The sequence below is a fragment of the Petromyzon marinus genome, chromosome 21 (assembly GCF_048934315.1).
Source record: "Petromyzon marinus isolate PM22_M1 ecotype Great Lakes invasive population chromosome 21, UKy_Petmar_22M1.pri1.0, whole genome shotgun sequence".
NCBI lineage: Eukaryota > Metazoa > Chordata > Hyperoartia > Petromyzontiformes > Petromyzontidae > Petromyzon > Petromyzon marinus.
Window position 1 is genome coordinate 14,628,154 of NC_133687.1, and position 23,638 is coordinate 14,651,791.

A 23,638-nucleotide genomic window follows, 5' to 3' on the forward strand; every position below is an offset into this window, starting at 1 on the left:
GTGTGTGTGTAGTGTGTGGAGTGTGTGTGGTGTGTGTGTGGTGTGTGTAGTGTTTGTGAAGTGTGTGTGTGTAGTGTCTGTGTAGTGTGTGTGGTGTGTGTGTGTAGTGTCTGTGGAGTGTGTGTGTGTGGTGTGTGTGTGGAGTGTGTGTGGTGTGTGTGTGTAGTGTCTGTGGAGTGTGTGGTGTAGTGTGTGTGATGTGTGTGTGTAGTGTCAGTGGAGTGTCTGTGGAGTGTGTGTGTAGTGTCTGTGGAGTGTGTGTGTAGTGTCTGTGGAGTGTGTGTGGTGTGTGTGTGTAGTGCGTTTGGTGTGTGTGGTGGTGTTTGTGGAGTGTGTGTGTGTAGTGTCTGTGGAGTGTGTGTGATATGTGTGGAGTGTGTGTGGTGTGTGTAGTGTTTGTGGAGTGTGTGTGGTGTGTGTGTGTGTGTGTAGTGTCTGTGGAGTGTGTGTGGTGTGTGTGTAGTGTTTGTGGAGTGTGTGTGGTGTGTGTGTGTGTGTAGTGTCTGTGGAGTGTGTGTAGTGTGTGTGATGTGTGTGTGTAGTGTCTGTTGAGTGTGTGGAGTGTGTGTGGAGTGTGTGTGTAGTGTGTGTGGAGTGTGTGTGTAGTGTCTGTGGAGTGTGTGTGTGTAGTGTCTGTGGAGTGTGTGGTGTGTGTAGTGTCTGTGGAGTGTGTGTGGTGTGTGTGGAGTGTCTGTGGAGTGTATGTGGTGTGTGTGTGTAGTATCTGTGGAGTGTGTGTGGCGTGTGTGTGTAGTGTCTGTGGAGTGTGTGTGGAGTGTGTGTGATGTGTGTGTGTGGAGTGTGTGTGATGTGTGTGTGTGTAGTGTCTGTGGTGTGTGTGTGTAGTGTCTGTGGTGTGTGTGTGTAGTGTCGGTGGAGTGTGTGGTGTGTGCAGTGTCTGTGGAGTGTGTGGTGTGTGTAGTGTCTGTGGAGTGTGTGTGATGTGTGTGGAGTGTGTGGGGTGTGTGTAGTGTTTGTGGAGTGTGTGTGGTGTGTGTGTGTAGTGTCTGTGGAGTGTGTGTGGAGTGTGTGTAGTGTGTGTGATGTGTGTGTGGTAGTGTCAGTGGAGTGTGTGTGTAGTGTCTGTGGAGTGTGTGTGGAGTGTCTGTGGAGTGTATGTGGTGTGTGTGTGTAGTGTGTGGCGTGTGTGTGTAGTGTCTGTGGAGTGTGGTGTGTGTGTGTGTAGTGTCTGTGGAGTGTGTGTGTAGTGTGTGTGTAGTGTCTGTGGAGTGTGTGTGGTGTGTGTGTGTAATGTCTGTGGAGTGTGTGTGTAGTGTCTGTGGGGTGTGTGTGTAGTGTCTGTGGAGTGTGTGGTGTGTGTGTAGTGTCTGTGGAGTGTGTAGTGTGTGTGGAGTGTGTGTGTAGTGTCTGTGGAGTGTGTGTGGTGTGTGTGTGTAGTGTGTGTGGTGTGTGTGTGTAGTGTTTGTGGAGTGTGTGTAGTGTCTGTGGAGTGTGTGTAGTGTCTGTGGAGTGTGTGGTGTGTGTAGTGTCTGTGGAGTGTATGTGGTGTGTGTAGTGTGTGTGGTGACTGTGTGATGTGTGTGTGTGTAGTGTCTGTGGAGTGTGTGTGGTGTGTGTAGTGTCTGTGGAGTGTGTGTGATGTGTGTGTAGTGTCTGTGGAGTGTGTGTGTGTGGACTGGACTATGGGGAGTAGTAGCGCAGTGGTTATCACGCTGCGCTCTGAATCTGACTCACGTCCAACACCAGTGACGATTATCTAAACCGGTCCTAGGCCTCCCCGAGGTCGACTCAGCCTCAAATAAGTACCTGGTGCAGTGTGTAAACATCGCCACTGGGGAGAAAAAGGCGGTCGGGCGTGGTGCTGGCCACCAATCCCGTCGTGCGCCATTCCGGCCTTCGTAGGTGCTCGCTACTCACAGCACTTGCCCCAACAGTCTGTGAAGGCTACACGGGGGACCTTTGCCTTTTGGACTGGACTCCCCTGTGCTGGGGTTTGAGTAATCTTTCCTTGTCGCTGCTGCGATTTCCACCCACGTGGAAACTCTGGAATGTAAAGAGCAATACATCCGGCGCCCTGCAATATGTAGTAAGCCTCGACACTCGGCAAGGCTTCGATGGGTATTCGATCATCGATTATCGTCCGGCGGCTATTATGTTTTACGCTGTTTAAAATGTATTTAGAATGTGAAATTGGCATAAAAAACATACAAATAGACAAAAACAACTATCCTACTTTAAAAAGTCACTGCATTTACTATGCCATGCTTACCGCTCCAATCTCGAAGTCTCTTCACAGGGTGATGTATATACGTGCAGTATTTTCTTGTTGAAGTTGTATGTAGTGTATAATGTACCGGAAAAAATATTTGACACTGAATTCAAGCGGAGCTACTTTGTCTGTCACGGCCACGGCGCCGATCGCCGGACTGGTTAGCAACCTTCGCAGAAATTTTGCCGGTTTCACCGGATCAGCCCGGTACTGCCGGATAATGTTGGAAGCGAGATAGTCGCACGCCGGATAACCGATGATCGACTGTCTACCCAAATCAAATTGTTAATGTTTTGTATTGTAGTTCTAGTTTTGCAGTAGGGGGCAGTGTAATCCCAACTTCGTATCTTGAAGGGACGTTTGTTTCCTTCAAATTCTGGCAAATTTGGGTCACACCGCCAGTACACAAAAGGGGCCGCCCTCTCTTCGAATGACGGAGCGAGATATGTGACGTTCATTCTGAATGCAGATGACGCGTACTTTGTGGCTAATTCACCTGCGGAGATAACCAGGGTGCAATGCGTATATGTAAAATAGTCGAAACAATAGCGTATCCTTCCGTAAGCGTGGGAAACCAATCAATGACCTCTATAAACAAAAGGGTATATCTGTGCACTCGTGTGAAAATAACCATCTTGATCGCATCTACGGAAAGCTCTTACTCGGTTAAGGGCATTTCACTCGCGTAAATATAGAATGAGAAAAGTTTGTATACACGAGCAGCTATGACCAGTGGTGGCATTTCCACATTTCCACGTTGGGAGCTAATCTGTCCATCGGGTGAACACTGTTGTCATCTCACAAGATGTGGGTTCGATCCCTACCCTGACGCCTGCTGCTGTATATTTGGAGTTTGCGGTGTCTCTATCATCATCATCACGGCTAGGAGATGTTAACTACCTTGCCTAGTGCACAGGAGGTGGGTTCGATTCCGACCCTGATGCCTGCTGCTGTATATTTGGAGTTGGTGGTGTCTCTCTCTCCACGTGGTAGCATGGATCTTTCTCCAGGGACTCCGGTTTTTCCCTCCACATTTGGAATGAACATCACGCGTTTCGAGTATATGGCTGCTTTACGTGTCCACGTGATGAGCCTCTTCGTTGGGCTATCGTTTGTGGTCGCCAGGTCCTGGAAGGCGATTGGCCAAATCGTCCACGCCCGAGGAGGCCGCGGAATGATCCCCCTTGTTTTCGCCGCACGGCTTCAGACGCTGTCGTATCTTGAACCCCGTCGCACGTTGGGGATTGTGGCCCGGGATGCGGAGCCGACCTGACGGGCTCGTGTTCTCTGTTGTGATACAGTTGTTGTTGTTGTTGTCTGTGCTTTTTGTTTTGGTGACATTTCTTAATTTGTTTATTTATTTGTGAGTTTTGCTTGGTCGTAGTAGGGTTTTCACTTGCTTGGTACTGGCTGTGGTCCTCATATATAATTAATGTATGGCATTGTGGGATGCTATTAGCATGAATGACACGATACAAAATGAAATTATTATTCTTCCACGCTCAAACTAATGCGAAGGCGTGTGTGCATGTTTTGTGTACGTGTGTGTGCATGTTGTGTGTGTGTGCATGTTGTGTGTGCGTGTGTGTGCATGTTGTGTGTGCGTGTGTGTGCATGTTGTGTGTGCATGTGTGTGTGCGTGTGTGTGTGCATGTTGTGTGTGTGTGTGTGCATGTTGTGTGTGTGTGTGTGCATGTTGTGTGTGCGTGTGTGTGCATGTTGTGTGTGTGTGCATGTTGTGTGTGCGTGTGTGCATGTTGTGTGTGCGTGTGTGCATGTTGTGTGTGCGTGTGTGCATGTTGTGTGTGCGTGTGTGTGCATGTTGTGTGTACGTGTGCGCATGTTGTGTGTGCGTGTTGTGTGTGCATGTTGTGTGTGCGTGTGTGTGCATGTTGTGTGTGCGTGTGTGTGCATGTTGTGTGTGCGTGTGTGTGCATGTTGTGTGTGCGTGTGTGTGCATGTTGTGTGTGCGTGTGTGTGCATGTTGTGTGTGCGTGTGTGTGCATGTTGTGTGTGCGTGTGTGTGCATGTTGTGTGTGCGTGTGTGTGCATGTTGTGTGTGCGTGTGTGTGCATGTTGTGTGTGCGTGTGTGTGCATGTTGTGTGTACGTGTGTGTGCATGTTGTGTGTGCGTGTGCGCATGTTGTGTGTGCGTGTGTGTGTGCATGTTGTATGTGCGTGTGTGTGCATGTTGTGTGTGCGTGTGTGTGCATGTTGTGTGTGCGTGTGTGTGCATGTTGTGCGTGCGTGTGCGCATGTTGCGTGCGTGTATGTTGAACTTCTTTTGCACCGTGCGTAAGCAACTGTGCTAATCGGTGGTGCGGGGGAAGGACAACAGATGAAACACAAAAAGCAGTTCTAAAGAAATTAGTTTTACATCTGGATCATTTAAAAAGTGCATAGCTCCAGTGGCGTCCTACCACCTTAGGAGCGTTCCAGACAACCATTGCGTATGTACGTATGTTGGACTTCTTTCGCACCGTACATAGCCGACCGTGTACGTACGTGAGACGGCAAAACTAACGTGTGGTGCTCACGCTCCCGTTCCCCGCCCTTCGTCACGAGCGCAGGTTGCGACCCCCACCGACAGCGGACTGGACACGTTCTCCCCCAGAGACTCCTTCCGCATGCAGGTGCTGCAGCAGGAGCAGCAGGTGCAGCAGCGAGAGGGCAGCAAGAGAGTCGGGCAGAGCGGTGTCGACGGAGATGACCTCTACTCGACAGCCATCACTCTGCCCAAGGCCATGGCCTAAATCTAGGGTCGAAGCAAGAAGGCAAACTCGAGTTGCGCTGCAGTTGAACTTCCATTGGCGATCGTGCTCGCACGCTGCAAGGCACGAAGAGGGCATTATAGTCCTGCAGGGTATCTCAGTATCGGATAGTAATGCAAATGCAGTATAATAGCAGAACTTTATATATATATATTTTTAAACGGTTATGTAGGTAAACGGTAACTTTGACGTGTGACAAATATAAATACATCATATACTAGCGTATGATTTCTAACCACTGCCAAGAGTACATCAATGATTGGAAACACCTGATACGCTCTCTGTAAAGCAGTGTTCGATTACTTGCTAAGATGGCTCGAGCGAAGTTCACTTTCGACCAATAGCTCTGTCGGTCAACGCCAGCCTCCAGCATTGTGACGTACACCATCTCAACGCATTGTCGTCACAATTGGCAGCGTATATCGGTACTGCTATTGTATAATAATATACATAGCATCATTGGGCATGCCCGTATTTACCGGTATTGCAAGTCTCGGTGTCTGCAGTACTGGACATACTTGCATTTGTGTCTTAGCATTAAACGCTGCGAGGTGTAGAGGCCACGGTCGCAAGCACACTCAAGGATGCCAAGCCATCAACACAGTAGAGTGACAAGCAATGTATTAGGAGACTGGCAGGCGTTGTTGTTCGAATATGAATCGGCAAATTCTAAAGCAACCTCCAGGAATTGATGCATATATATGTACGTTGAACTTCTTTTGCACCGCACGTAGCCAGCCGTGCTAATCGGAGGTGCGGCGGAAGGACAAGAGTCATTGGGTCTCTGTGTGATGAATCTATGGGTCTCTGTGTGATGAATCTATGGGTCTCTGTGCGATGAGTCAATGGGTCTCTGTGCGATGAGTCATTGGGTCTCTGTGTGATGAATCTATGGGTCTCTGTGCGATGAGTCAATGGGTCTCTGTGCGATGAGTCATTGGGTCTCTGTGTGATGAATCTATGGGTCTCTGTGCGATGAGTCAATGGGTCTCTGTGCGATGAGTCTATGGGTCTCTGTGTGATGAGTCTGGGTCTCTGTGTGATGAGTCTAGGCGTCTCTGTGTGATGAGTCTATGGGTCTCTGTGTGATGAGTATGTGGGTCTCTGTGCGATGAGTCTATGGGTCTCTGTGCGATGAGTCTACGGGTCTCTGTGCGATGAGTCTATGGGTCTCTGTGTGAAGAGTATGTGGGTCTCTGTGTGATGAATCTATGGGTCTCTGTGTGATGAGTTAATGGGTCTCTGTGTGATGAATCTATGGGTCTCTGTGCGATGAGTCAATGGGTCTCTGTGCGACGAGTCTATGGGTCTCTGTGTGATGAGTTTTTGGGTCTCTGTGTGATGAGTCTATGGGTCTCTGTGTGATGAGTCTATGTACCTACGTTGAACTTCTTTTGCACCGTACGTAGCCAGCCGTGCTAATTGTAGGTGCGGGGGTAGGACAACGAAGGTGATATTTAGGGTAGTGGTTACTTGACAAGGAGCCCCGCAGTCACACGCCTCATCTCTCTGCCTCATCTCTCTGCCTCATCTCTCTGCCTCATCTCTCTGCCTCATCTCTCTGCCTCATCTCTCTGCCACAGTCACACGCCTCATCTCTCTGCCTCATCTCTCTGCCTCATCTCTCTGCCGCAACAGGCGGGAAATGCTGCCGCACAGTCTGAAGACACTGGACATTCGAGTCGAATTAATTTGTGTCGGAAAACAAAACGCCGTCTCCCCCCCCCCCTCTGCAGTCTGCTGCTTTGATTGTGGAAAACTCTCGTTTACGCATCCTGAAAGCTTTTATACAAATAATAATCCATGCGTTTGCATACAAGGCTCCAGCTAGACAATGTGCCCCCTATATAACGTGTGTATATATGCAGTATTTGTCAATATAAATGACCAGGTGGGAATGATAATTTTAAAATGGAGAAAAAACCAAAACAAAAATGATCTTTTGGGGGCAATATAATCGACGGTGTAAGCAGCAGATTGTGACCGGATTGCAATTTGATGGTCCTATCGGCTGATTTGATGCCTGACATTTGCATTAATTTTAACTGTGAAAATAACGATATATTATACTGTGAAAAATTCTGTGGTAATAAAAAAAATTGTAAAAATATACTTCTGTATACATGAAGGCATGGGGGTTATCATCGTTAAACATACAACGGCGTCTCTGCTCTTGTTGCGACGCGCCCTGCTGTAATAAAGCCCCAGACGTGGATAACGCCCCGCACGCCCTGGTGAGCGACCCAGGGGACACTCCTCGCGAGCCACCGTGGCCTCGCGGACGATGGACGCACTCGGCGAGGGCATCGGATCGATCGATCGCATTTCCCACGTCACACGAGCAGCTGTCAAATGACGCCAGTGCATTTCCTCAGAGCCGCTGAACAGACGAGAATGTCGAAGCAATAAGAATCGTCTTTGTTTACCCCTCTCCGGCAATCAAACAGTCGGTGTCAAGGTGTTTATTCACCAAGCAGATACCTGGTGCAAGCCATCACGTCTGCAATTAACCACACGTGGTTGTGGCAAAAGATGCAAACAAACATGCGCTGATAAATATACGCATTGTCTTTGAAAGTTGACTGAGCATGTGCATTCGCATGTGCATAACTCCAGTGGCTGCCTCGTGTCGGAAGGAAGAGGCGTTCCAGACGGCCGCAGAAGCGCATCAGAAAGCGCGTGGTGTTGCCGTGACCGCCGTCTTTGTGCGATGGCTTAGCAGCCAGAAGCCGCCGCTGCTGTGAGGATGGGGCATGGTGACACGGTTCAGCAGCCCTGCAGCACACCGCTGCCCCACACACCACCCCACACACCGCTGCCCCACCCCACCCCACACACCGCTGCCCCACACACCGCTGCCCCACACACCGCTGCCCCACACACCGCTGCCCCACACACCGCTGCCCCACACACCACCCCACACACCACCCCACACACTACCCCACACACTACCTCACACAGGACGGGGCAATGCACATCCAGCTTGTCTGCAGGTGCCGGGACGATTTACTGATTATTATTATCGGAATCGGCCGAGGCTCGGAGATGTTAAATCTCTCGCCTGGTATGCAGGAAGTCGTGGGTTAGATCCCGACCCTGACGCCTGCTGCTGCTGTATAATTTGGAGTTTTCAGGTTCTTTCTGTCCGTGGGTCGCGTGGGTTTTTCTCCACGTCCTACGGTGTTTCCCCTCCACATTTAGAATCCACGTGCTTTTAGGGTATTTGTCTGCTATACATTTCCACATCATAAGCCAATTCGTTGAGTTATAGTTTGTGGCCAGGTCGCTTCTGCAAAAGAGCTACGTAGCTCAGTGGGCTTTAGCTGGTAAAATAAAACAGTTCGTAGTTTAGTTTATATGTATTGTGTCATCCAGCAGTGCATTGATCAAGCGCGAGGTTCGAGATGATGACGATGATGAAAACTCTTATCAGAAAGTGCAACACTAGCAACATCATTATAAGACATTACAAACATGCCTAACATTGAATCTATTCATATAATGAATTGTGGCAGTAATAATAATAATAATCCACAATAACATCATTAGACCTCCTTTGCCAGTACCAAAATATAAGAATAGGGTTTTTCCCCTTTTTTCTGGCAACAAAACTGAAACCTTGTTTTTACAAGGAATCATGTCTGCATTAACCACAATACTTGTGGTAAAAATGCAAACAAAAAACAATATATGCATTGTCCTTGAAACTGATTGTCCACACCAGAGACAGCTTTCTTTTGAGCCTCGTCCAGCCTCACCCAAACGCGGCTATGCGGTCGGACATGGTACGACATTGTGTGCGTAGCTACACATGCTGCGGACCCCCTACTTTCAAGGGCCCCGCGCTAAACGCTTTCAAGCTATTAATTCCGGTTCAGTGATTCTGCACTTGCTCTATTACTATAGTACTATACCGCCTTCAACTTTTACGAACGACTGGGTGTTTAAGGTTAGCGATTTGTCGTATTATTTGGCTGTATAGCAAATGAAAAAAAACCATTATATTACTTTACTATGCAAGTAAACAAAATTGTGTTTTAATATTTATATATTTTTCATTTAGGGCCCCTTTATAACATATGCTACAGGCCCCGCACTAGTTTCACCCGGTACTGCTACCTGCTGATGTTTAGCCGGCTGAACACAAGCTGGAGGCGGAGGAGGACAGAGCAAAGCCGGTGGCATCTGCCGCTGATCTCGTTCAGCCAACCCCAAGGCACCACCTCTGGGGTCTGTCCCGTGATCTCCTGCCAGCAGCGTCGCCGTCGACACTTTTCACGTGATAGCCTCGAAGCGCATCTAGCCTGGCACGGGCGCCGTGCTGACGTCACCGCCACACAGTGCCAACCGGCAGCGGTTGTTGTCGTCATAGGACACGTAAGGCGTTGACATATACCGTGGTCTCCGGCAGTAGTTCTCAGAGTGTTGTTCCACGCACCACCACGTGGCCCGCGACGATCGTCCACGTGGGCCCGAGAGCCTTGATCCGGGACAATAATTGAACAACGTTTACCATGCCTTTTGTTTCGGATATTAATAAACACAGTATTTAACTTGTGATGTTTCATTCGTGAAGTTAGGTAACAGCTAAACCAACGTAGCCCTAACAGTTAAATTCCCCACCTTAAAAAAACCCGTACAGCTGCGTTTAACAAAAAGCTCCGTTTGTTATGTTCCGGTGTTAAGCATCACTTCTTACGAGTGGTATTTACAGTGAGAGGTTAATGAGTTGTGTCACCAGGGGTGCGGGCGGGGTGGTCATCCGTGGAAATATTTACATCGGCTGAGTGGTCTGCGGGCCAAACAAGTTTGAGAAACACTGCGCCTAAACTTTGCTTTATTTGACCAGTGTCAGGCCCCACTGAGCTGTGTAGCTTGCATTCAGAAGCTCAACGAAGTGGCTTATCATCATCACCGATGTGGAAATGTTTAGCAGCAACCAAACACTCTGAACGCGTGATGTTGATTCTAAACGTGGAGGGAAAAACTGGAGGACCTGAAGAAAAAAAATCCACGTGACCACGGGGAGATAGAAAAAGCAAACTCCAAATATACAGCAGCAGCAGGCGTCAGGGTCGGGATCGAATCCACGACCTCCCGTAGACCAGGCGAGGTAGTTAACATCTCCTAGCCACCGTGATGATGAGTGAGAGAGACACGCAAACTCCAAATACACAGCAGGCGTCAGGGTCGGGATCGAACCCACGACTTCCTGTAGACCAGGCGAGGTAGTTAACATCTCCTAGCCACCGTGATGATGATGAGAGAGACACCGCAAACTCCAAATATACAGCAGGCGTCAGGGTCGGGATCGAACCCCCGACCTCCTGTATACCAGGCGAGGTAGTTAACATCTCCTAGCCACCGCAGCGCCCCAATGCTCTAGAGGTATGACATGGTCAGTGCATCGTCTTCCTCGTGTTTCAAACGTTGGCACGCACGAGGCGAGGCGCGTGGCATTAAAACGAAGGCGAGAAGAATCCCGTTCGGCTGGAAAGGGAAAATATGTGCTCAAACGCACGTTCAGTATTATAATAATCGATTGTGACAGACGGATTGCCACCAGTGTCAGTGGGCATTCGTGTAGGGGAACATTGGAATACATTATGTGCATGTTGGAACATTGTCTCTGTTACGTTGCTACCTCTGTGGAATTGCATAAACACTTACTAGTAGTAGTTGCTGTTGTCCTCAGTATCCGTGTACGAGCGCAAAGAGAGGACGCAGAGACTTTACCGAATAGAACCAAAGAGTATGGATCCTTGCAGTCACGAAAGCTTCATATCTAGAAAAGGACGCAGAGATTTACAGAAAATGTATTTACATGTCACGCGATGCACGTGCTGCCACGAAGATGGGCCATTGGTCGAAACGTCGCCTATATAAAACGTATTTATACGTTTCCTTTTGTTCAACTTTTAATTAATTTATTAAATGGATTATGATATAATTGTTATGCTCAGTGTCTGCTGGTGCTGAACAGCGTCTTGAAATCCTTGATGAATAGCTGCTAGAAACACGCAATTAGTATGCGTTCCTTTTGCGCAGTGCTGTTGTTATTGTTGTCTGTGCCAACACAACAGCGGCGTCACCAAATAGTTTGTTGAACTTTGCAAGAGGCGTCATTCCACAACGCAGCGGTGGAACGTGGACAATGTAGTTGACAGCCCCCATCGCCTGAGTTTCTCGTGATGATAAGGTACATACCCGTACGTTGAAATTATTTCGCACCGTACGTAGCTAATCGGAGGTGGCGGTGGAAGGACACCAGTGAAGACCGTGATGGCGACTTTCTTCATCCTTCCCACTCCTCTCACCGCACCGCGTGGCTCTGTCCGAATGAATCCCGTCCAGCGACTGTGGAGTGACCTCAGACTCGGGGTTTCCCAAACTGCAGCCCTCTTGGCCTCACCATCACCACCAGGCGATTTATTTCCACGTTTTCATAGTTTACTCCCCCCCCCCATGCAAACGAAGTCGTTCCACGCTGCACGCGCCCGATGATTGTTGAACACGTCCCACGTGACGCGCTGAGCAATGAACGCCGTCTGCGTCACGTGGCACACGCGCACGCTGAGATCTCGATCCGAGTTGGAATCGGCTCTCTATTAGGGCAGACAGCGGTAATTCATTGCAAGGTAAACTCGAATTGGCCACGTTAAATTGTCAACGTAGAGTTTGTGTTTGCGTACCGTACCTTAAGTGGATGTATAATCTCAGGTTGGAAATCTCAACGAGTCACTGAGTAAAAATAAACATGGTTTATAATAACACTCAAGACGCACTGCCAAAGTCAAGTTCAGTCTATCACTTCCTGCCACCATCACCACCCATCCTTATCAAGCCCCCATCATCTACCACGAGAACCGACCTCGACTAAACTCCGCCCTCTAACCCGAACCAACAACGAAAGATGCAGCAGAGGTGCGCTGTTTAAAGGGCGAGGGAGCCAGCAGCAGAACGACAGAAAATTGACTCCTTCGACGCGAGGGCAATAGGACGGCCGCAGAGAGACTGGAGAGACGAGCCTCGCCAAACCCACGGCGCCATCCTCCTCATCCTCCTCATCATCCTCCCATCAGCATGGGACGCCTCTCCCACGCGCTCCTGTTTCTCGCCATCGTCGCGACCCTTTCCCACGCAACTTGGGGTGAGTTTGTGAACGTCCATCGCTCCCTCGTTTAGGGTCTTGGTGGCGCACCGCGCGATGACCTTACGGGCGTCCGGGCGTGTTTGCTGGCCACCCAACCCCCTCGTGCGCCGTGCCGGATTTAATAGGTGCTACTCGCTCACGGCACTTGCCCCAAAAAGCTTGTGAAGGCTACACGGGGGATCTGTGTCTTTCGTTGTGTTTAGGGACGTGCCGGACTTGTTATTGCAGCACGCATTTCACTTTTGACGCACCTTGCACTGCTAATGCTGTTAATAGTCATGACGTTAACCTCGGGCACGCATGTTGGCATTATTGCCGGAATGAATGCGTCCGGTTATTGTGAGATTTCGTAAGCTAAGTACGCAGCGTTTAAAGCCTGGGATAGCGCTTAGATGTGCGCGTGGCCAGCGTGCACAAGCAGGTGCGATTGTCTTTGAAATTGCTTGTTTCTATTAACGTTTTGATAGGTGCATTGCCTTTGTACTGTCCGCCTCGTGGCGTTCTCTGGTCTGACACTGGTGGTGAGACAAGGTCAATGCGTGCATCATGATAAGAGCACGTGTGTTTGCGTGTTCTACTTCAAGCGCGTGCGGTTAATGCAGACTGGGTGCCTTGCAATCGCTGTCGATTTGGTGTTTGAACATCTTCACGCCTCCTCCTGCTCTATTGGCAGAAAGGGTAAAGTTCTGCTTTTTATTTTTGTCATCAAATAAAATGCATTTGGCCTCAGTAACTTCCTCCTCTGCATATATCGCGCAGCGCCAGGGCGCCCTCTGCGTGAGTGTCTCGCTGGGGGTCGTGGTGGGTGAGTGGGTGCCAGGGTGGACTGCGCGTGTAAGACCTGGCTTTTCCTTTGTGCCACTTCCACAACTGGTTGCATCTTGCTAATGACAGCCAAGGAGGTAAAAACCAGTCCTCTCCTGGTAATGAGGACCACACTTGCTATGTTATTCTGCTCTGCACCTTTAACCGGCACAAACTGAAACCACTTTGTTTAGTTTGACTGATATAGATATAGACCTTACCATCCGTGTTCCCCTTTTACAAGTTAGATCAAATGATCACTTTTCTTCGGAATAAATGTCACAACGGTGATTCTACTGCCCTGTAGAAGAGACACACTCGTATATCCGATGTCAACGGGTTCTCATGTATCGCTGGAAGAACGCAGTCACAGTAACATTGATCACTGTCAAGAATGTTTGTGAGTGTTTAGAAGCTGGCGGACATACACTGCCACCTCCGATTGGCACGGTCGGCTACGTACGGTGTGAAAGAAGTTCAGCGTACATACGTCATAACGGCGCTCTCGCAATGGCCCGTACACAACACTTGCTGACACCTCTGTGCCCCCATGCACGTAAATAATGACGATGAACAGCGGTGTCTTTTATGACAATGCTATATACTATAGCGCGGTGGTTGCCTTCCTGAAGAATACCGCATTATCGAAATATCGCGTTATAATAAATAATGTATGATATATGGGGGGTGAAGCACAGTCCGCGAAAACGCGTTAGGCGCGTACGCAGGCCGAGCAAAGACGGAGGCACGTGGGTAGCATCGAGAAGCATCCAGCAGTATCCCACTGCCTTGTGTGATGCTGCTGCGCTGTACGACCGCTTATACTCACGCCACGTTGTTCTGGTCACTCGATCGCATCCGCGTAAAAATAAAAAAAATGTTTCCTAATATATTAATCGCGTTACATCCAATTCGCGTTATGAAAACACCACGTGGCGTTATAGGGGAACATAGTTCAAATGTTAATAACCACATACTCTTTGGGTCTTTCGGTAATCAACATGAAGATTGCCATGGGTATTTTAATAGGGGAGGAAACAAATATCTATAAGGGAAAAACACAGCGACATGCAAATTCAAAACCGACCGCTTTGTCCAGGATTGCAACCAGTTCTGCCTGATATTGCTCATTTTTTTGACATACAACAACCGCCATTCGCCACTACGTGGCGGTGACGTCACCACGACGCTTGTGCCAGGCCATACACACACACGTGGATACGAATGAAGTTTCCCTGAACGGATGATTGCAAAATGCGGAGCTGTCCCACTGTATGAAACAGCCGTGAGGGATTGACTTCCTTGTGGCAAGCATCACAGCCTCCGCTGTTGTGGACAAAGATTAACAACCCAGTAAAAGTGCATTTCTGTCCATATCCGAGTTACATTTTCGAAGGCCCATCTTTAACCACAACATTCTTGTTTCATTAGGCAGTAGACTCAGCAAATGGCTTCAGAGTTCTGTACAAAAAAATCCCTAGGTAATCTATCATATCATGGGATGCAAGTAGGTTTCTTGTTTATTTCTAAACGGGAGAGTCCCAGCTGTCGAGCGCAATGCAATGGTTCATGAACCTCATTTGTTGTACAGATTCAACGCAGTGTATAATATGAAACAAGAAGATGTGTAAGACTCCATATGCCTGGTAAATGTATCAGTAACTGTAAGCCTAACATCTACGTGGCTGATGTCGGACCCGATGGGACCCATTGACGTACAGGTGTCACGCCAAGATGTCACAGTTACATGGGTGGCACTTAGAGCAGAATTAATTTCAGCGTGGTAAATCCGATGAAGTGACACAAAACGACGACTTCCCACAGTACAACAGAGCCGTGGCGAGCCAGCCTAGCACGGCTCTGGAGGTGCCAGGGTTGTATTTGCACTTCAGAAGCCGAGCTGTTCCCGCTGCAATCGTAACTCGACGGACCAGTCGAGACTCGTGTAGATTACGAGGAAGTGACGCTCCATTCATGCAGCGCTGCTCGATCAATTGACCCCCCGAGCCAGATTCAGATGTCTTGTGAGGTCATCGTCGACTGGTTTTGCTGAAAGCTTAGCCGGAAAATAGTGAATATAAAATCACCTGTACCGTTAGGGCCTTGCGCTGGCTTGGCTTGGATGTGTAAAAATGTGCAGTGGAGAAAATTTTTATCTTTTTGCCAGTATCAAAGTATGAAAAAACAAGAATAGGTTTAGTAACTGCTCACCCCGAGCTACACATGCTCTAATCGCTCTAATCGCGCGTGTTCTTTATGCTGTTCGTCTTTATGCGTTCTCTGCTCTGACACTGTTTGAGACTAGGCCCTGAAGAAGGCTGTCTCTGGTGTAGGCCAATCAGTTGCAAAGACAATGCTCGTGTATTACCAGAGCATGTCTTGTTTGCATGTTCACCACAAGTACCGTGTGTGGTTAATGCAGACATTATTCATTGCAAAAGGTTTATTATATTTGGTGTTTGAACATCTTAACACCCCCTGCTTTATTGCCAGAAAGGTTAAAAAAAGATTTTTAGTTTGTTTTCGTACAGAGAAAAATGAGTTCGCCATATTGAGAATTGGCAGCCATCTTGGATTTGCAGACCTTTGTGTCGTCGCGAGTGACCTCGTGACAATCACGCCTCGTGCTTGCGTCGTCGTTGAGACAATAACCCTCGCAGGCCCGCCACTAAGCAATCACCTTGGAAAGGAGAGGTCAACTTGCCTTGAATGCAACTTCAGGAGACCTGTGGCGTTGCATTCAAGGCAAGATTTGGAATCCTGCAATATATATTTTAGCTGTGTTGCTATTATGTATTTCTGGTGCAACATAATTTTTAAAAAAAATTCGCTATGCCTCCAAGCATGTATACTTACCATCGTTTAGTAATAATAACTATAATTTTGGTTTATTTTAATATGCAGACACACACACACAATCTCTCCATAACAATTAAACGACACTTGCAATGATGCCCCGCGTCTCTCCACGTGGGCACAAGGTCGTTTAAGTTGCGGAGGCAGTAATGTGCTTGCGAGCGTGCGAGCGCGTGTGTGTGTGCGCGCGTGTGTGTGCGCGTGTGTGTGCGCGCGTGTGTGTGTGTGCGCGCGCTATATTTAACAGCGCGCATCGTGTTCACTCTGGCCGAGTGTGTGTGATATCTCGAGTGTGTGTGATAACTCGAGATATTATCCGGCTCACCTGTCAGCCATCTAGTGGAGAGGACAATGCAATAACCCCCCCTCCACTCTCCCTCCACCCCCCACGCGTCACACAGACACGCGCCACCCCCCGCGTCACACAGATACATGCCACCGCGAGAGAACAAACCCGTGGCGCGTTGGGATTTTGAAGTCAGATAGAGGTGGGAGGTCCACTTCCTCCCATCCCTCACGGTTTGTTATTTGCAATCCCAGTCGCGTGGAATTCACGTGGCCTGTTTGGCAAGATGTTTGAAACATTTTAAATTCACGCCTGTCAAACCCATAGGGCTTAACCCGTATTATTGTATAGGGGAATTGGGTTTTTAGGTCCATAGGGCGTACAGCCGTTTTAACTCGGTCCTCAAAAAAATCATAATTTGTGTATATATTTTTTATGTTTCTCCCTTTGTAGGATGAACGTTCAGATTTATAAGGGCACGGGGTGACCAATATGGTCTGAATTGGTCTGTAATAAGGTGGGACACTGATAAAGCCGACGTGTTAAACTCACTGATCAGGGGTTGTCAGGTATGCAGATTCCCGTCTTTTGAACGATATATATAGCCCTACATCATCGGATACAGCGACATTGCATCGTGTGATTCCACAATAATGACTCATCCAGCGGTGGATGTAAACATTGCTGCTGTTACCGCCGTTGTTGATAACGACAGCCACATCACCCGGCTCCTCTTTGCTGGCCACTCACCGTGTGCGGCGAAACACCTTCACCATCACTCTTGGCTTGGTGATGGTATGCACGTAGTGGTGACCGACTTGAAACAGGGCTGCCTCACACGATCGGTGTTAAGCGCCTGAGGATCCCATGGAGACAGTCGAAGAGCTGTGCAAAAATCCTTAACCACCAACGCATCACCAGCTAACTCCCTCGCCTGGTACACAGGAGGTCGTGGATTCGACCCTGATGCCTGCTGTATATTTGGAGTTTGCGGTGTCTCTCTCTCTCTGTAGCCACGTGGATTTTTTTCTCCGGGTCCTCCGGTGTTTCCCTCCACAATGAGAATCAACCTTACGCGTTTCGAGTATTCGGCCGCTATCCCATTTCCACGCGACAAGCCTCTTCGTTGGGCTATCATTTATGGCCAGGTCGCTTCTCAAGAAGAAAAAACAGAGACGTCGTAAACCTCAGTGGGCCTTACCTGGTGAAATACAATTTGTTGTTAGTAGTTTTGGTGTAGCTTTCCCCGCAGCACGGGGAGGCCACCACCGTCAATGTCGCCGGGCCTGACGGTGGAGGAGAGGACCTCGTCCGGGCTACCAAAGCAGAGCATCACCACAACCACCACCACCACCACGACCACACTTGCACTTGCAATCACCGTCTCCCACACACACACACACACCAGCAGCTCGCTCGCTTTGCCAGGTGACGGAACTTCAACCAAGGCCGTGCTCGAAGTCTCCACCGCCTCCGTCATTCCACCCCCACCCACTCACCACCACCTCCGCTACCTCCACTCGCGAAACGGCGTTCCCGTTCCGTCGCAAACCCAGCGCCGATCGCTCCTCTCTCTTATGTGTTTGCCAACAGCAATCCGTTGCTCGAGCGACCAGTTTCAGTGCAGCGACGGGAGACAGTGCTTGCCGTGGAGCTGGCGATGCGACGTCATCGTGGACTGCGCGGATGGCTCCGATGAACACGGCTGCCGCGGCAACGTTACGCGTAAGTTCATTTAGTCCGGCGTGAAATACCTCCACGCGGTCGTGGATAGCGATGCCTCACGAAGGGCAGCGTATCGTAGGTGACGTTCCCGGCAATGCCCATTCCTTTCTGCACACCGCATTGTGAGCGCGGCATCACGAGCACATAATAATGCGCCGTGAATAAGGGGGTCTGGGTTATTGTTGAGACGTGTCGAGTGCAGTGTTCGCTTTTTCTTTGCCCGTGCACCACTGCCAATGCAGCAGCATCACAAACACGCAGGAGACATCGCAGCGATGATGATGATGATACTACACTACTCCTCCACTGCTCCTGACGCGGTTGTCTGCTGGATTGATCACCTGAATGTGGAATCGTAGTTGCTGCTCTGCCATCTACATCAGCAGCCATACCACAACAAGAAGAATCAGCATCACCAAATCATTTGTTTCGTGATTTGATCATCAATATGATTTAACCATCAGAATGATTTGATCATAAATACAATTGAATCATCAATGTGATTTGATCATGAGCGGAGTTTTTGTTTTGTCACACTGATGTAGTGGCTTGAACCTAGAGGGTGTCTGATGACTGAGTTGGCCACTAAAGGGTCTCAACTTCTTAGAATGTGGTCACCATCTCTCACTTGACTCGAGCTGACGCAACTTCAATGTTCAGCGACGGCATCTGCGCCTCTTGGAAGAGCCTCGCCTACACACAGCACATTCGGCAACCGACTTGGTGATGCTGCATTCGTTCGGAGCACTTCTTTAGAGGAACAAAACACGTATAAAATGGGCGACGTTTCGAGCAACGGCCCTTGTGCAGGTGCTATTCAGAAAATCCATAACAAATAAATGGAGCAAAATCATTGTATTCGATTACTTTCAGGCTCACCATGACCGCTTTTAAATTCCAATACATTTATACTAACATCGAAGCGCTATTTCACTAAAAGGACCAATGTGTATGAAACATAATGCGGATGTTTGTTGTGTTTCTCATGTCCCCCGTCGTGTGGCTCAGTCCCGACCTCTTCAATTGGTGAGTGACTTCACCCGCACTCCTCACTTGCCCCGTGTGCGCTTAGCCACGCGAGGGAAGCCTCCCCCACGTCACTCCGACCACGTGCTCACGTGACGCGTGCGATAATGACAGCTCGCGTTCACCGGACGGTCGGGTGGCTGCCGGAGGGCATTCGTCGTAACAATTCGTGCGGTGCTGCTTTGGAAGTAAAAACAAACCAGGGACCCCCCAGCGAGTCCACGCATGCTGGTAACGCCGTCACGCAGTGCCGGCCTGCACGCAGCCGTCACTCGACCCACATCGGCAAATTTGCCTCGCCAGGTCGTCCCCCGCCTCTCTCGTGGTCTCAGGCTCCTAGGAAGGTGGCACTTCGCCTGCGGTGGCCGCTTCCATCCAATTTGAGAGACTTCGGCAGCCCTATCGGGAGGGAGATCAATCGCCAACATCGTCCCACGTTTTTTTTTGGGTTGAGGGAGCTCCTTCTTCAACGCCTCACAGACATGCTGTACTGCACATCTGTGAAAGAGCTTTATAACTTATCGGATTCCTCCAGTATGTATATACGTTTTCTGATTCTGCTCAGCAAATCTACGGATTTGATCTTGGGGATTATTGCTCCGATCACAATTCTTCCCCTGATGAACCAACTGTGATCACGGGCCGCTTAGGAGTTTCTCAGCAAGCCACTTACCTGCAAACACAGACACAGATCCCCCGTGTAGCCTTCACGGGCTGTTGGGGCAAGTGCTGTTATCAGGCACACTATCTGACGCTCACACTCTCATGCAGACACATTTGCTCACACCTGAACAAAAGTGGCGTGGCAATTGTTTCACCACTCCCTCTATCGCGTGGAAGGTGATGCTGTCGCATGATGCCGGGACATCTTGTGGATAAACCCTAAAATCATTTCAGATGTTTGTTTTCCAGGCCGATTTTTCAGATAATATCTAAAAACACATCCCATAAAAATGTAATGTTGTATTGAAGACAGTCATAGGCAGCAGGGGAAAGGGAAGGTCTTGAGTCTGGACTTGAATGGAGGCAGGGGGTTGAGAGTAGAATCAACGTCACGCGTTCAGAGTGTTTGGCTGCTATACATTTCCACATGATAAGCCACTTCATTGAGTTATCATTTGTGGTCAGGTCGCTTCGGAAAAAATAGAATTGCAGCTCAGTGGGCCTTACCTGGTAAACAAAAAAAAGCTTTAGTTTAGTATGGACGGTTGAGGGTAATGGAGTCACAAACCGCAGGCACAACATGAGAGAAGGAGCGACCTCCTGTTGAGTCGAGGTTAACCGGGAGTTTCGATATAGGAGGATGCCTTGGTTGCTGGAATGGAAAGCATGTACGTATGTTGAACTTCTTTCGTACGTATCCAACTGTGCTCATCGGAGGTGCGGCGGGGATTAAAGTGAGATGAAAGGACAGAGCAGGGGTAGCAGGGGATGGGTCAACGGGGGACCAGGATTGCCATGACCAACAAAATCTTATACTTGGCGTTTTACTTATTTTATGTCTACAGCGTCATCATCTACACCTTATCTTGCAAGCACGTCTGTCGGTAAGTGCCCTCTATTCTGCTCACGTATGCAACACCTCAGTGTCATTGCGTGTAACTTGCATTCAAGTGATCCTGTGATCCCCATGTCACTCATGTCAAGATGATTGCTCGTGCAAGGAATGGCTTTGCTACCCTTTACTCATTGTCAAGTCACGTGATAAACTTTCACGTCATGAATGGGTTTTTTTCTCTCTTCCTCTGGATAGTTTTGTGATTATATAAACCACAGAGAACCTTTCAAATAACCAAGCATAACTGCGCGTTGCGTATTAAAAGTCGTGGGAGCTTAACAGTGCCGGATTAAGCTAGCGCGGGGCCTTTAGCATATGTAATAAAGGGGCCCTAAATAAAAAAAAACACATACATATTAAAAGACAAATTTTTAGCTCGCATAGTAAAGTAATTGTATTTTTCATTTGCTATACAGCCAGATAATATGACAAATCGCTAACCTTAAACACCCAGTCGTTCATATTCTTGGTTCTTTGGGTAAAGTCACGTAGAAGGGAAACAATAAAATAATAAAAATATAAAATTCTCACGTTTCGACTGAAAAAAGTGGCGGGTAAAAAAAACGCCACTTTTTTTCAAATTTTCTTGTTGTGGTTTTCACACCAGATGATGATTGCTTGTGTTGCAGTCGAAACGTCGTGAGAATTTGATTGTTTTATTATTTTATTGTTTCCCTTCTACGTGACTTTACCGAAAGAACCAAGAATATGAATCCCTGCATTCACGAAAGCTTCAAATCAAAATGTAAAAACCCAGTCGTTCGTAAAAGTTGAAGGCGTTATAGTACTAGAGTAATCGAGAAAGTGCAGATTCACTGAACCGGAATTGATAGCTTGAAATAATTTAGCGTGGGGCCCTTGAAAGTGGGGGGCCCGTAGCTACACGTGTAGCTACATATGTAGTAGCTACTTTTGCTAAGATGATAATCCGGCACTGGGACTCAAACGGACAAACGCCACGAGCCAATGGGTCATCATCCCCAGCACGAGCAGATCCCCGAAAGTCCCAAAACGCATTCTCATCGGCCCCTTCACCCTGGCACCCAGGCGTGGCCATCCGACTGGCCGCGGGAGGCGCGTGCCACGGGCGGGTCGAGGTGTTCTACGGCGGCTCGTGGGGGACGGTGTGCGACGACCTCTGGGAGCTGCAAGATGCCAACGTGGTGTGCCGCCAGCTGGGCTGCGGCGAGGCGCTGTCCGCGCCGCTCTACGCCTACTACGGAGTGGGCAGCGGCCACATCTGGATGGACAACGTCCAGTGCTCGGGTCAAGAGGCCGAGCTCTCGCAGTGCGGCCAGAATGGCTGGGGAATTCACGACTGTGGCCACAACGAGGACGCTTCCGTCATCTGCTCGCAAGGTGTTTGAGGGTGTGCGTGTCTGTGTGTCTGCGTGTCTCTGTCTGTATGTGTGTCTGTGTGTTTGTTGGCACAGTAGGGGGCACAGGTGGTGCATCAGCCAGTCATCTCAGTCAGTCGACCCGTGGCACTTGGGTCTGCCCCGTGACCTCCTGCCAGCGGGCGTTCGACACTTCACGTGGCCTCACGGTGCACATAGCCTGGCACAAGCGTCGTGGTGACGTCACCGCCACTTAGTGGCGAATGGCGGTTGTTGTTGTTGTATGTGTCTCTGTGTGTCTGTATGTGTGTCTCTGTGTCTGTGTGTATGTGTGTCTCTGTGTGTGTGTCTGTATGTGTGTCTCTGTGTCTATGTGTATGTGTCTCTGTGTGTGCAAGCCACTAGCGCTATGAACCTGGCGAACCGAGTTCGATTCCTGTTCACTGGGCCCCCCCTAGGTCGACTCAGCCTCAAATGAGTACCCGGTGCTGTGTGTAGTAAACATCGCCACCGGGGAGACAAAGGCGGCCGGGCGTGGTGTGGGCCACCCACCCCCTCGTGTGCCACAATCGTGACCCCCCCCCTGCCAAGGCTCTCTCCGACAGTTTTCGGTGACATTCGTCCGTTCTCTCGCCCTCCTCTAGACGCGTGGGCTGCTTCAAGCACGCAGTGTAAGATCACAACACCACATGTGTACAACAACACGTGTGTACAACACCACATGTGTACAACACCACATGTGTACAACAACACCACATGTGTACAACAACACCACGTGTGTACAACACCACATGTGTACAACACCACATGTGTATAACAACACCACATGTGTACAACATCACATTTGTATAACACCACATGTGTACAACACCACATGTGTACAACAACACTACATGTGTACAACACCACATGTGTACAACAACACCACGTGTGTACAACACCACATGTGTATAACACCACATGTGTACAACAACACCACATGTGTATAACACCACATGTGTACAACACCACATGTGTACAACAACACCACATGTGTACAACACCACATGTGTATAACACCACATGTGTACAACAACACCACATGTGTACAACACCACATGTGTACAACACCACATGTGTACAACAACACCACGTGTGTACAACACCACATGTGTACAACACCACATGTGTATAACAACACCACATGTGTACAACACCACATGTGTACAACAACACCACGTGTGTACAACACCACATGTGTACAACACCACATGTGTACAACAACACCACGTGTGTACAACACCACATGTGTACAACACCACATGTGTATAACAACACCACATGTGTACAACACCACATGTGTATAACAACACCACATGTGTACAACACCACATGTGTACAACAACACCACATGTGTACAACACCACATGTGCACATCGTCACGTTGTTTAGTACTTTGTTTAGTACTCGTCCCAACTGGACACCTGTGTGAACACGGAGCTTCGCAGTCCAAGTAAAGATCCCGATTCTGCGATGTTGATTTACACAGCCTACAATGTCAATACACTCTACACGAATCGAGGTGATTTTAGTGCTATTATTCGTACCAGATTGTGTGTCAGATTGCGTTAGCGCAACCTGTGCATCGTCCACCCTACACAAGGCGACACGGCCAATCAATAAGCGCTGTCAACAACAACTTTGAACAAACACGCTGCTCGTTAAAGCCCTGCACGAGTGAAGTTCAACTCAAGTACGGGGAACCCTTTTAGTATTTGTGTGTGTTTGTTTTATTGTCTGGGTCAACGGGGGCAGACGCAAACTACACCAATTGAGAGCTGTCACAAACTCGACACGCGCGAAGTTTATGACCTTGGTGTTGTTGTTTTTTTCTTTCTCGAATGCAACTTTTG

General features: G+C 48.9%; 2 protein-coding genes across 2 annotated transcripts in view; both read left to right on the forward strand.

The window, feature by feature from the left end:
* The window catches only part of LOC116944567 (uroplakin-3a-like), a 28,296-nt gene extending 22,907 nt beyond the window's left edge, over nt 1-5,389 (forward strand). Inside the window, exon 7 of the mRNA XM_032958258.2 lies at nt 4,801-5,389. Within this exon, the coding sequence (XP_032814149.1) occupies nt 4,801-4,983 (183 nt within the window). The 3' untranslated portion in view covers nt 4,984-5,389. The remainder of the gene's footprint in view (nt 1-4,800) is intronic.
* An 11,985-nt stretch (nt 5,390-17,374) lies between these two features.
* On the forward strand, nt 17,375-23,408 carry LOC116944311 (antigen WC1.1-like). The gene is made up of 6 exons (XM_032957874.2): nt 17,375-17,825; nt 18,834-18,851; nt 20,360-20,398; nt 21,457-21,768; nt 22,391-22,471; nt 23,389-23,408. The coding sequence occupies exons 1-6, from the start codon at nt 17,375-17,377 to the stop codon at nt 23,406-23,408; spliced, it is 921 nt and encodes a 306-aa protein (XP_032813765.2).
* The last annotated feature ends 230 nt before the right edge of the window (nt 23,409-23,638 follow it).

Bases quoted from the DNA above. Each gene is read 5' to 3' on its own strand.
- LOC116944311 (XM_032957874.2), top strand. From the start codon at position 17,375: ATGTCGCCGGGCCTGACGGTGGAGGAGAGGACCTCGTCCGGGCTACCA. The intron at 20,399-21,456 runs GTAAGTGCCCTC...CCTGGCACCCAG, and splicing joins TCTTGCAAGCACGTCTGTCG to GCGTGGCCATCCGACTGGCC. The intron at 21,769-22,390 runs GTGTTTGAGGGT...GCCCTCCTCTAG, and splicing joins TTCCGTCATCTGCTCGCAAG to ACGCGTGGGCTGCTTCAAGC.